Source organism: Onychostoma macrolepis, chromosome 22 (assembly GCF_012432095.1).
Source record: "Onychostoma macrolepis isolate SWU-2019 chromosome 22, ASM1243209v1, whole genome shotgun sequence".
In the NCBI taxonomy this organism is placed as follows: domain Eukaryota; kingdom Metazoa; phylum Chordata; class Actinopteri; order Cypriniformes; family Cyprinidae; genus Onychostoma; species Onychostoma macrolepis.
The window spans coordinates 23,845,921-23,859,310 of NC_081176.1; the positions used below are offsets into that span (position 1 = coordinate 23,845,921).

A 13,390-nucleotide genomic window follows, 5' to 3' on the forward strand; every position below is an offset into this window, starting at 1 on the left:
TCGCTTGCAAAACACTGGGCACAGGCTTGCAATACTTTTGGCTGTATTTGGGCGAAACAACAGTGCCAAAAGTGTAAGCGCGGAAAAATGAAAGTCAGAAGAATTCAGATCATATTTATTTTGCCTTAGCATGAAGTTGCAGTTTCACAATACATGATATACACTTACAAAAAACAGTAAAAGGCTGCAAATCTTTTTTTCTTACGCTTGAAATGCAATTTGCACTTTTACAAATCTTTTCTTGCGAATGCAAAATTAATTTACGCTTGCTATCTTATGTACACTTTCACAAATCTTACCCTGCGCATGCAAATCTTTTTGACGTCATTTTACCTTCATACAAATCCATTGATTTGAAGGACGATAAAGGACGTTCTTGTCCAAAGATTAACAAGGACCATTTAGTTCATTTTTTGGAGGAGTATCCCTCAAAAGTCCCCAAACTCAGTGATTCCTTTCCCGTTACGGTATCCTCAGCCTTCCCTAACCCACCTGGCTTCACCCCTGCTGCTACCACCCAGCCTCCAGTCTGTGCCTCTACCATCCAGCCTGCTTTCCAGACTAACGGTCCTGCAAAACTCTGTATATTATTTTGCCAACATGCATGCACATGTTCATTTAAATAACTTTTTTAGTTGCAATGAATGAAAACTGTGCTCTCTCTTTCTCTCTCTCTCTCTCTAAAGTGTTACAAGAAATATGGGCTAGAAAAAAAGGTGGGACACTCTGCAGTAAAATTGGCCCATCTAAATTATTTACATGGGATATTGAACGCCTTAGACCTGGGGAAATTGAGGTAGGTGATGCAACTTATTCATATTCTTAAATTTGCAAATTGTGTGTTGTTACTGCTTTTGTAAAATAATAATAATAATAAAATAATTTAAATAAGTCTTCTAGGCATAAACCCATACTCTGTAAGGGTATACTCTGTGTAAACTTTGTTTTATTTGTTTTAGGTTATCATGCATACTTGTCCTACCTCATAAAAAAATTATGCTGGTAAGGCATATGTGTTTGATTCTTTTCCAGCAACAAGTATTTGGCAAGGCAATCCCAGTTCAATGAAAAGGGTAAAACAAATCTTTTTTTTTTTTTTTTTGCTGTGAGAGTACTGGTGAACTGAACTGTTGTTACAATGTTCCATTGCATCTCTAGATGAATCCAGAGGTGTATGATGTTCTTATTGGGACAGTTAATGAGAACAATCACTGCACGCTCCTGGTCTGTTTCTTTCCATTCTTGTCCTTCACTGTAAATTAAAATTGTTTAAATTCAGAGCAAGATTCATGCATAATAATTTTTGCAGGTGATGTATCCTAACAAATGGAGAATACTGTACCTAAATTCGCTTGGTGAAAACCAAAGTAAACTGGAACACTGTAAAAAGGCTGTAAGGTCAGTACAAATATATGCCCTTCTTATACATTTTAATTGTTATGAGTATTACCTTTTATTAACATTTTAAATATTTCTAATTCAAACAAAGCATATTTATGGCCACAAAAGGAAATCTTGGGGAAAAGTGGGAATGTGGTTAAGTACCACACTGCTTACAGAAGGATGACAATTCATGTGAGGTATTTGTATGCAAAGTACGTATGTATTTATTTAATTAACTAATATTTAAATTGTGAATTTATGCCCTGTTTTCATTACATCATTTTGTAGTTTGCAGAAGCTATTTTAAAAGGAGGTAATTAGGAGTTTGAAAGTACAGTGGCCAGCATAAATGTAATTCGCCAAGACATGGGCCTTTGCCTTCTACAAGAAACAGGTATACATAATGTAAATATATAATATAAAATGGACATAAGGTACAACTGACACATTTTCACCAATATTATGTGCATCACTTTGATTAATTTATTTCCACAGAGGACCTCTCTGAACAATGCTTGGCCTGTGGGGACAAATATCCATACACAGAAGACGTTGAGGACTCTTGGGTCTGCTAATTAGCAAACTGTTCTTCGACGTTTCACCCTGCTTCAAAACATGTTATAACGTCAGTGTCTCTTTCAGATTCAGTGTGACCGCTGCAATGGATGGTTTCACTGGGAATGTGTAAACAGACCCAATATAAAAGATAGTTTTGTTTGTCACAGATGCCAAGGCCCTGCTTAATTTTGTATTAAGGCTTTCTTTTCTTTTTATTTCTTTCTTATAATGCACATCTTCAGATAACATGCATTCTGATAAAGCAAATAGAGTGAAATGCATTGTTTTGGGTAACCAATAAATAAAAACAGGGAAAAAAGTTGACCCCTGTCTCCTCTTTTATAAAAGTGTAAATAGTAGCCTATTTAAAATCACATAGTCATAATGCTCAAAGTAGGCTAAGTGTGTTGTGTCAATATGAGCCAAGTGTAATTGTGGTTAAAAACGGGCAAGAAATAACACAAAACAACACCAGAGAACATTTAAAATGTTTATTTAAACATGCTTGTCAGCTACATCTGAGTTGTATTCAGTCATTCTTGCTAAAGTTGTGATGCTGCAAAATAAACAACAAGTAAGGAAACAGTTTACAGCTTCAAAAGATACGACAAATAACAGAAATATCAGCTTGATTCGTTTGTGCTCTGGCTTTAGTCTTTTTAATCCCTGACGTTACAAGGTTACACAGCAAAAACGATGATTTAAAATCAGAATAAAAGCGCTCTAATAAAAGCACATGCAAAATCATTTTAACCGATTATGTAAAGAATATTCGCCTTTATTACTTAATGGAAATAATCCACAGAAAACAACAGTTTCCATTCCATTCAACTATTTGCGGTTCAACAAAGCCACACCCATCGCGGAGCGAATTTATGCATATTCATCTATACCCCGCCCACTGGAACAGTTTTTCACAGGAACCGAATATTACACAACACCGGCCCAATTTAAACCCTGCTGGTACCGGGGCTCGACATTACTCGACATTAACGCCAGACAAGTAATATGCTTAAAACATCACTAACCAAAAATAACTATGTAAACACCAAAACGCAAGTATTATTCTGATTTTATTACATGAGTAAGTGGCGAATAGTGGATATAGCTACTGTATATAATGCATCTATTGACAGTATAATGTTGCGCTGCTGAGGCGAGGTTCACGCAGCCTCTCGAGGAGAACTCAAAACACAACACTAAGAAACTCAGCATACTGAGGTAAAAATTCAAAATGGAAAGTTTTTATATTTAAAATACAGTTAGTTAGGCAACATCACTCAATGTTTTCACCATTACGACTGTTTAATAGTTCTATAAACAGTTCAATGAGCAAATACAATAATATTAGGTCACTTACATTTTTAGCGGAACCACTGCGCATCTCACAGCAACCATCCGATTCATTGCTGAATGATTCAGTGTTTTGAACGAATCGTTTGAATGAACGACTCAATGGCTCACTCATTAAACGCTCACTACTGGCACCTACTGGCGTTTTCCACCATCATTTCTTGTTTGTATATTCAATTTTATTTTATTTTTTAAGAATCTCATAGTTTAATGTAGTTGTATTTTTCAGTGTAAATTATTTAATTTGATAACGTATAGATAATAACAATCACATTATTATAATTGAATTTGTAGATCAAATGTAAGAATTTGAAATGAAAGTTAATGAGATTAGTGGGAACATTCCCTCTATAAAGGTAACAAAACAAAAAAACAAAACAAAAAAGCCCTTGGATAAAATATAAAAAAACATGCAGATTTATAGCCTATGTCACAGCTGATAGAAAACCAATGAGAATATTGCATTAGAATAAATCATATTTGCAAAAAAACAAAACACACACACACACACACACAATACATATTTCCATTGTCCTCATTTGTAAGTAGCTTTGGATAAAAGTGTCTGCTAAATTGTTAAATTACTAATATATATATATATATATATATATATATATATATATATATATATATATATTAGGGCTGGGCAAGTTAACGCGTTTTTATCGCGTTAACGCATTAATTAATTAACGCCGACAATTAGTTTATCGCGCGTTAACGTACTTTTTATTTTGAAAGTCCGTTGCTCACTGCGTTTGAATACACATAGATAGACTGTAATAATACAACCGAATACAACACAAACCATGGGTCACAGGAGGGGTGGGATGTTTATCAGTAGGCTATGGCTGCTTGGGATGAGCGTCATCACGCGTCTCAACCAATGAAAGCATTTGTTGTGTGCCTAAGAGAGCTACAGCGCGAAACAGAAAATATCTGGTGCGGACAGAAAAATGGAAAAAGGTACCGAAATCTTAAATGGACATTTTTATTTTAAACCTCTTCCACACGGTGGAGTTGATAGAACTAAAGCTATTTGTAACCACTGCAAAGCTGAATTGTCTTATCATCGGAGTACTTCGAGTCTGAAGTATCACTTAAATGCAATGCACACCGTTGATGCCAGCAAATCACCCACCCAAACAAATAGTGGAGGAAGGCTTCGGCAGACTACATTGGATGCAGCATGTGGGAGAACTATAGATAAACAAAAGAAAGACAAGCTAACAAATGCCAGTACGAACTTTTGTTCATACAGCAGTACTTTGAAAGAATAAAATTATGCAATACACTACTTTTGATTTCATTATTGAATTTTGCGCATGCTGCGATTAATTGCAGAAAATCATGCGATTAATCGCGATTAAAATATTTAATCGTTGCCCAGCACTAATATATATATATATATATATATATATATATATATATATATATATATATATATGCTCGATACCATAGAGCCCCCACAACAAATCCCAATTTAACCCCTGCTTACAAGTATACTACTAGTACACTGATATTTGTATACTTACTACATAAAGTATACTTAAATATATACTTGAACTTTTCTTAAGTATACTTAATAAAATAAACTTGAAGTATACTACTTTTTGGTAAGGGATGCCTTAAAGGATTTTTTAAAAATAATGCTCCCTTCACATGCTGTCGTGATTATCAGAAAAATTAGTCTCCTATTCAGAAATTGCACATCAATGGCCACTCAAGTAATTAATTTTGATAACCAAGTTTCTGAGTTGGGCAGGTCATAAACTTTAAATATGGCAGAGGAGAGAAACATAGTTGTAGTACTGTAAAGTTTTTTTAAAACAACGATAAACTGTGGTTCACTACAAAACTCAGACAGCTCCGTCAGTCCAAAGAGGATGCCTACAGAAGTGGGACATAGTCTTTTATAAACAGGCAAAAACACAATGACAAAGGAGATTAGAGTTGCTATAAGAGGAAATACTCAGAAAAGCTGAGAAACCAGTTTTCTGCCAATGACTCTGCATCAATGTGGAAAGGACTGAAAGGCATCACCAACGACAAGACAGCATCCCCCAGCACTGTGGGCAATCAACAACTGGCCGACAGTTTGAATGAGTTTTATTGTACATTTGAAACTCCTGTTCTCACAGCCCACACCCATTCTGCCCTTCTCTCCATGGATCCATTAACACCTCCAGCAACCCCCTCCTGCACTTCAGGTCTGTGCAAAAGATGAGTTTCAGGACTTCCGGAAACACAAGAGAAAGAAAGAAAGCACCAGGCCCAGACGATGTTACACCAGCCTGTCTAAAAACCTGTGCTAACCAGCTAGCCCCCATCTTCACACAGACCTTCAACAAATCACTGGAGTTGTCCCTCCCCGTTTCAAATGCTCCACCATCATCCCTATCCCAAAGAAACCCAAAATTACAGGACTAAATGATTAAAGACCTTTAGAAGTCATTTGAGAGACTGGTTCTGGACCACCTGAAGGACATCACTGTGGATGATCCAGTCAACAATTGTATCCTACAACATCTGGAAAGACCAGGTACTTATGTGAGGATCCTGTTTGTGGACTTCAGCTCGGCCTTCAACACTATCATCCCAAACCTCCTGTTGTCCAAATTAACTCGGTGCCAACCTCCATCTGTCAGTGGATCACCAGCTTCCTGACAGACAGTCAACAGCTATTAAGGTGGGCAAAATTCTCATTCAGGACTCTCATCATCAGCACTGGTGCCCCTCAGGGATACGTTCTCTCCCCATTGCTCTTCTCTCTCTACACCAACTCTCCAAGAACTGTACTCATCCAGAGTGAGTAAAAGACCTGGAAAAATAATTTTGGACCCCTCACACCCAGGCCAATTGCTCTTTCAACTGTTGCTATCTGGTCAGCACTACAGAGCACCGAGCACCAGAACGGTCAGGCATAAGAACAGTTTCTTCCCACAAGCAATGCATCTCATGAACAGTTAACTTTGCAATAAACGTGTAAAACACAACACTAATTTATGCATTTATTTATTTAACACACATACCTCTTTTTAAAAATACCATTTGTCTACTTTTTATATTGTGTATTTTTTTTTTTTTTTTATCTATTTACATATTCTGTTTTTATTATTTTTATTATCTGTGTCTCGTCTTGTCACTGTCATTCTGTTTGTGGTGTGGAAGCTTCTGTCACCAAAACAAATTCCTCATATGTGGAAACATACCTGGCTAAAATTCTTTCTGGTTCTGATTCTGATTCATTTGATGCATATTCTATGTATTGAACACAGTGATAATAGCTTTAGGATTAGGGATGGCTTAGGGCATCTAATGCATAATTAATTGTTATTATAATAGTAAGTGCATAAAGTGTTACCAAAGTTTCCAACAGCATAAGAAGGCAGCATAGAATCCATAGAATTCTGGTCAAGAAGTGCATATATATATATATATATATATATATATAAATTAAAAAATAAAATAAAAAAAAATTTTTTTTCCCAAGTTTACGCCTTTTGAAAAAATCAAAGGAAACCTTGCAAAACCATTACTAATACCAATTAAAAACCATCCTTTTTAATGAACTTATTAATTTCACGGCCACATAAAACACCATTCTAACAATGTACTTAATGCATGATTACAACTCATTCCCCTGCTTAAAGGAATGATGTATCTGAAAACTAAAACAGGATACAGAATTGCTTGGGCCCAAAATATCAGAACACAAATCCTGGTTAATAACCAATTTGTCTGCTTATTAAATTGTTTTATTGATATTTCTGTGTATCATTACTACGATTACAGTTTATCCATTAAAATAGAAAATATTACAGTGTGCACCTATACAGAAATAAAGAGTACCTATCACTTTATTACAGTGGATTCTTAAAAGATATTTGGAGAATAAAACTTTCTTCTTACATTTACCATATGTGACCCAGGACCACAAAACCAGTCTTAAGTGTCAATTTTCTGAAATTGAGATTTATACATCATCTGAAAGCTGAATAAATAAGCTTTCCATTAATGTATGGTTTGTTAGGATCGGACAATATTTGGCTGAGATACGACTATTTGAAAATCTGGAATCTGAGGGTGCAAAAAAATCTAAATATTGAATAAGTTTTTATATATTTACGGTAAGAAATGTACAAAATATCTTTACGGAACATGATCTTTACTTAATATCCTAATGATTTTTGGCAATCGATAGAAAAATCGATAATTTTGACCCATACAATGTATTTTTGGCTATTGCTACCCCAGCGACTTAAGACTGGTTTTGTGGTCCAGGGTCACATATGGGGGGGAACTAAAACCTCAGGACTATGGTTTTGTTTTAGATTTGTTTACTTATGCAAACTGAAAGTCATTGATATGTCACATCACTGTATCTCTGATGTTGCTGTTGACAGTTCTGACTGTTGCTAGGTGATTATGTCACAATGGAAGAACACAATGACATTACTCCAGCAGATGTACACAGATGTGGAACGTCAGACTCTGAGACAGACAAATACAAAGACATTATATTTACATTGAATCTCTTATATCCTATTTCAATAAAATATTCAATTCAATATAATATTATATTCAATTCAATATAATATTTCTGTCATGACAACTCTTGGAGGGATTGGCATGGTAATGTACATGACAATGTTAATGTATTTGGTCTTGGCGGAATAGATCTGGTACGCTGTTGCTGCAGCAGAGCAAGTACCAAGACTTGCTACTGCCAATACATCCACAACATGCTGCTGTGAGCATGTAAGAAATACTGCTGCTGCACATATAACATTTATGAATAAGCCCCATAGCATACATGAATCACCTCTTAGCAGATCTATACAGGTGGAGCTGGGGAAGGTGGAGGGTTTCTGAAGTGGACTGCAACTGCTACAGCAAGAACTAGCCAAGTATTTGAATGTTGAGCAGCGAGCTCATTAATTGGCTACCGATACAGGGGAGAACCAATCAGCTATGCCATGTGATAATGGTGACATTATGTCAGATTGAGTTAGACCTATCAGCCTGCGCCATCTAGAGTTTCTTGCCAGAATATATGCATAATTTCTTACCTTAACGTTTGTTTTCAGTTTTGTTTTGAAATGAGATGCATTCTGATGAAAAACCTGTTGAATTATAATGCACACTCTTATAATCGGAATTCATGTCATGTCATGCAATTAGATATTTTACTCACCACATCCACAGAGCCGCTATTATGAGAAACTGAGGCAAAAACACCAGCAGAGTGACTGTATAATGGCTGACCGCTGTGCTGTTCACTGGATCTTCACAACACAAAGAAGTGAATCATGACTATCAGAGAAACCACCTGAACGCTGCAAACATTTCACACTGAAGCACATGTACCATGAGAGATGTGTTACCTCCTACAGCACAGGAATACTGTTGAAGCTCTTCATTGCTGACTGAGTCCAGGTACAGCTTGTTGGCTTTAGTGAATCCATCTGTTACCTGTCGTCCGTTCTTGTACCAGATGTAAGTATGTTCGTCGTTCAGAGTGCATTTAGTTGAACAGATTAAAATCACTTCCTGTCCCTCTGATACAAAGACTGGGCTTATTTTCATCTGTGTATCTGAAGAACAAAAGCGTATGAGAAATTATACAATAAACATTTTGAACATAATCAGTTTATGATCAGATACCTGTAACAGTAAGAATGACTCCTGGTGATGCAGAGTATGTGCCGTTTAAGTCAGTGATGATCCTGAGTCGATATTCTCCAGAGTCACTGATTTTGAGATCTTTGATTCTCAGTTTGTTCCCCACATACTCCACACGACCAGCAAACTGATGATCCTCACGCAGATCCTTGAAGTTTCCAGGCTGAACGTAATACCAGAATGTTTTATTTACAGTATAACCAGAGGGATGTGAGTATGTGCTGGAAATGTCTACTGTTGAGCCCACCAAAGCACAGACTCTTCTAGAGGTGTAAGTCACATCCCAGCAGCCCCTCTGAGAAACACCTGAAAGAGACACAGATTACTGCTGTGAAACTAACAATTAAGGCCTGTTCACCCCAAGACGTTCACAATAACATTTGCCACAAAAATTCAGGGTGATAAACATTTTAATTTGACTCAATTGCTGATCTTTCTCCCACTCATTACACTACAAAGTAAACTGTACAATCAATAAGATTTGTACTTTTAAAACTACAACCTAGAGCTGATCACATACAGACTATTTTACTGGACCTGGGCTGATACCCACATTTGCGGCCTGGGCCACTTGAGAGAGCACGTGTACGCAACAGGAAGTAGGTGCCAAAACTGTCCAAGGTCAGGAAAATGCAGAAGCTCTGTGCCCCGTAACGCACAATAAATCTACATGATCTCTTCAGAGCAGTATTTGAGATTAAGCGCATCCCAACATTAATAATGTTCAGGAACTCGTGTGCCTTTATTAGAAATGTCTTAATGAGTAAATAAGTGCAAAGACAGCCAGTGTGTGTATTGGGATGGGCTCCCTGTCTAAAATTGCACAATAAGTGCTTGTAGTCTTCCTCCGAGTCCACACTTTCATAATGCCACATAAAACAACAGATCATATGACTTTTCATGATGAACATTAGTCTTGGTATAACAATACCTTTAAAAGTGTCCACATATACTTGTATGTAAACAAACAAAGATGTTATATTAGTGCTCATTAAATAAAAATATCAAGTGTCACTCACACACAGGAGAGGAAGAACGTGTAAGATCTGGAGTAAGAGAACAAGAGTAACTGCCAGAAACTTCATGTGAAACTGTAATGCTCCTAGAAAGAGTTTTTGAAAATTGAATATTGTTTTTTGTTCTGTTTCTTAACCCTCATGTTGTGAGTAATTCTGAGTTGTGGACATCAAATCACAGGAAGTCTCACAGATCAGTTCTACTGTCTTATTTCTTGGGTCTGTATATATAGGACTGATCCTCACCTGCAGGTCTGAATAGAGTAAAGATTAAGAAAACACAATAAATAAACAGCTGAAGTGACCAGAATCTGGACTCAGTTTCACCTGTGACTGTTAGACTGACGGCTGCTGAGCTGAGAAGTTTAACTCCATCATCTACGAACATGAGCTGATATTCTCCAGAGTCTCTCTCTCTCACGTCTGATATTCTGAGTTCTGCTTCGTATTTACCGATGATCTGTTTCACTCGTCCTGAGTAGTCTGAGTCTAAAGTCAAATCTTCAGGTTCATTGTTTCTTCTCCAGTTTTTGCTTTGTTTCTCGCTGAACCAGAATGCAGTTTTGGTGTGTATGTTGTCGTAAGTGCACTTCAACCGCACATCGGTTTTGCTCAGAGCACAAATGTCTTTACAGATCACAGAGATGTGCTTCAATGTTAGAGAGTCTGATTAGAAAAAAAGAAAAAGAAAGAAAGGAAGAGCAGTGAGGGAACTCTTCTTCTTGTCTAAAATGTCTTTAGTCTGTGTTGGAATTTTGATAAATTGATTCTGATCCATTAAAACAATAATCTTACCTGAAATGTGTAGAAGCAGGATCAGTGATGTGATTCTGAAGTCCATGCTTTAATTCTGGTTTGTCAAGACTAATACTAATGATAATAAAACACACATTCATTTCAAATAATTTATCTCAATAGCTCCAGCATTAATTGTATTTGCTTAAAGTGTTACATAGTTAAATAAATGTTCATTTGTTCTGTTTTTTGACCCTCATGTTGTGATCCAGTCATTTTGGCCCAGAGACAATTTTCTCCACCACCACCTTGTTACATTTGTGGTGTAAAAAATATATATATTTTTATACTATTTCCAAATATTAGATTCAGTCTTTTTGTAAAAAAACCAACCAAAAAAAAAAAAAAACTGAGGTGCATAATCTCAATGAGTTCCAAAAAAGAAATACAAAACCTGTGCTAACAGAAAGGAAATTGTTGACAAAGGTTGACAAAAAGACAGAATCCAAAAGTTGGTGATGATATAACATAAGATATTTACAATCAATATTTAAAAGGCTGGTCATTTTTGATTAGGAACACTAATTTAGGTAAAGGAATTTCTGCACAACACAAGAGTTAAAATGAAAGTAAATTAGTGATTTACATTAAATGATCATATACTTACATGTTGAAGATTTCTCCAGCTTACAAAGAAGTGCGGTTTCAAAAGTGATGTTCTTTTCTGAAGTTTACCAAGCAATCATATGATCCCATTTCCTTCCCTTTCTCTAAAATTTGGGCAATATAACCACCCACTGCATATGCATCATAGTTTCCAGTTCTTTTTTTAACTCAGTTTTTCAATTAGTTGAGTCAATGACGAATTATGAAAAGTTTCAAATTTACAGAAATGCAAATTTGTTAATTTCATATGGTTTTGATAACGTTTACAACCATTTTCATTGAAAGTTAATGACTCTAAAACGTGGTGTAACTGTAACAATAAAAAACTACTTTATTTAAACACTGAATATCAGTGAGTGAACATCTTAATCATTATCTCTAGAAATATTTTAAAATAAATTTCAAGCTTTTTTCATGAACGATTCATTCATAAATATAATTATATTTTGGGGTAGTCACACCAAATGACATTTTACAACCTAAAATAAGCTTGCTTTTTCATAAAAATATCTTTCTGCTACCTGAAGTGACTTATTGACATTGCACACAGTCATTAGTGTCTGCCAAGTTCCTCTCAATTATTATTATTTTTTCCTTAAATGTTAATAAGCAGTGAAGCAGTTTTGAGAATAGTATTTTTTAAAGATATAGCAGTAAAGGATATATCAGAGTTACTTTTGGAATTGCTTTTACACTATTCTTGTTATTATTATTACACTATTATTATTATTATTATTCTTGCTTTGTCATAAAAAGATCGCATTTATTGTCATGGATGTGTTTAGTTCATTCCATTTTGATTTTGTTTTCAAGCTTTTAATTTACTCATCTTTGTTTCCTGTTTGTTTGTTCTGTTTTTGATTCATCTTTAGGTACTATGACAATTCATTAATTTCACCTGTTTGTCATTTAGTTCATCACTGTGCATTTAAGGTTTTAAACAGGCTTTTTACAGGCTTTACACGCATAGCAGTAAAGGATAGCAAAGCTACTTTTAGAACTGCATTGAGACTTTTTAATCATTGTATGTATAAGAATAGTATAGTTGTTTACAAAAATAAATAAATAAATATTCAGGTGTACTCATGTCATTATAGTATAGCCCAGAGTTCCTCAAATCTTACCCTGGAGGTCCAATCCACTGCAGAGTTTAGCTCCAACCCTGATCAAACTCACCTGTCTGTGATTTTCTAATTTTATTTTTTTATTATTTTATTTATTTTACCTTTATTTAACCAGGATGAGACTCATTGAGATTAAAAATCTCTTTTTCAAGAGTGTCCTGGCCAAGACAGGCAGCAGTACAACCATACATACATACAAACATAAAATACACAAAAATAATAACATAAAACAACTGAAATAACAAACTCTTTAAAGTCAACCACAATCCTTAACACATCAGGCAAAACATCTACAGCCAGATGTGGCTGCCTCCAAGTCAGTTAACATCCTTTTAAAAGCGACCAAAGAGACCAACTTATTGAGTTTCATGGATTTCTGTAACTTGTTCCATGTAGAGGGAGCAGAATACTTAAACGCCTTTTTTCCAAGCTCAGTTCTAACCTTTGGAACAGACAAAAGGATAAAATCCTGGGAACGAAGATTGTAAGTCCCGATATTATTTACACTGATGTAGGTCAGAAGATAGGATGGAAGTAGACCTAAGATAGCCTTATATATAAAAATATACCAGTGTTGAAGTCTCCGCGTTACTAGAGAAGGCCATCCAACACGTTCATACAGTTCACAGTGGTGAGTGAGGACTTTAAAACCAGTGATGAACCTCAGAGCTCCATGGTATACAGTGTCCAGTGCATGCAAACTTTGAGACGAAGCATGCATGTATAAGACATCACCATAGTCAATTATAGACATAAAAGCATAGCATCAACCAGCCTTTTTCTAGATTCAAACGAAAGGCAGGATTTGATTCTGAAATAAAACCCTAGTTTAAGTTTTAATCTTTTTGCTAGCTGCTGAATATTAAAAGTAAA

General features: G+C 35.6%; 1 protein-coding gene and 1 long non-coding RNA gene across 2 annotated transcripts; one reads left to right on the forward strand and one right to left on the reverse strand.

The window, feature by feature from the left end:
* Positions 1 to 668: 668 nt before the first annotated feature.
* LOC131531214 (uncharacterized) lies at positions 669 to 2,108 on the forward strand. Its single transcript, XR_009268598.1, has 7 exons — positions 669 to 796; positions 960 to 1,073; positions 1,159 to 1,224; positions 1,310 to 1,398; positions 1,490 to 1,595; positions 1,672 to 1,777; positions 1,879 to 2,108. It is a non-coding gene; the product is annotated as an uncharacterized LOC131531214 (long non-coding RNA).
* Positions 2,109 to 6,377: 4,269 nt separating this feature from the next.
* On the reverse strand, positions 6,378 to 11,482 carry LOC131530672 (uncharacterized). Its single transcript, XM_058761074.1, has 8 exons — positions 11,395 to 11,482; positions 10,788 to 10,862; positions 10,320 to 10,658; positions 8,959 to 9,282; positions 8,679 to 8,888; positions 8,489 to 8,579; positions 8,364 to 8,417; positions 6,378 to 7,785 (listed from the first exon to the last, which is right to left on the reverse strand). The coding sequence occupies exons 2-7, from the start codon at positions 10,831 to 10,833 to the stop codon at positions 8,378 to 8,380; spliced, it is 1,050 nt and encodes a 349-aa protein (XP_058617057.1). The 5' UTR covers positions 10,834 to 10,862; positions 11,395 to 11,482; the 3' UTR covers positions 6,378 to 7,785; positions 8,364 to 8,377.
* Between the last annotated feature and the right edge of the window lie 1,908 nt (positions 11,483 to 13,390).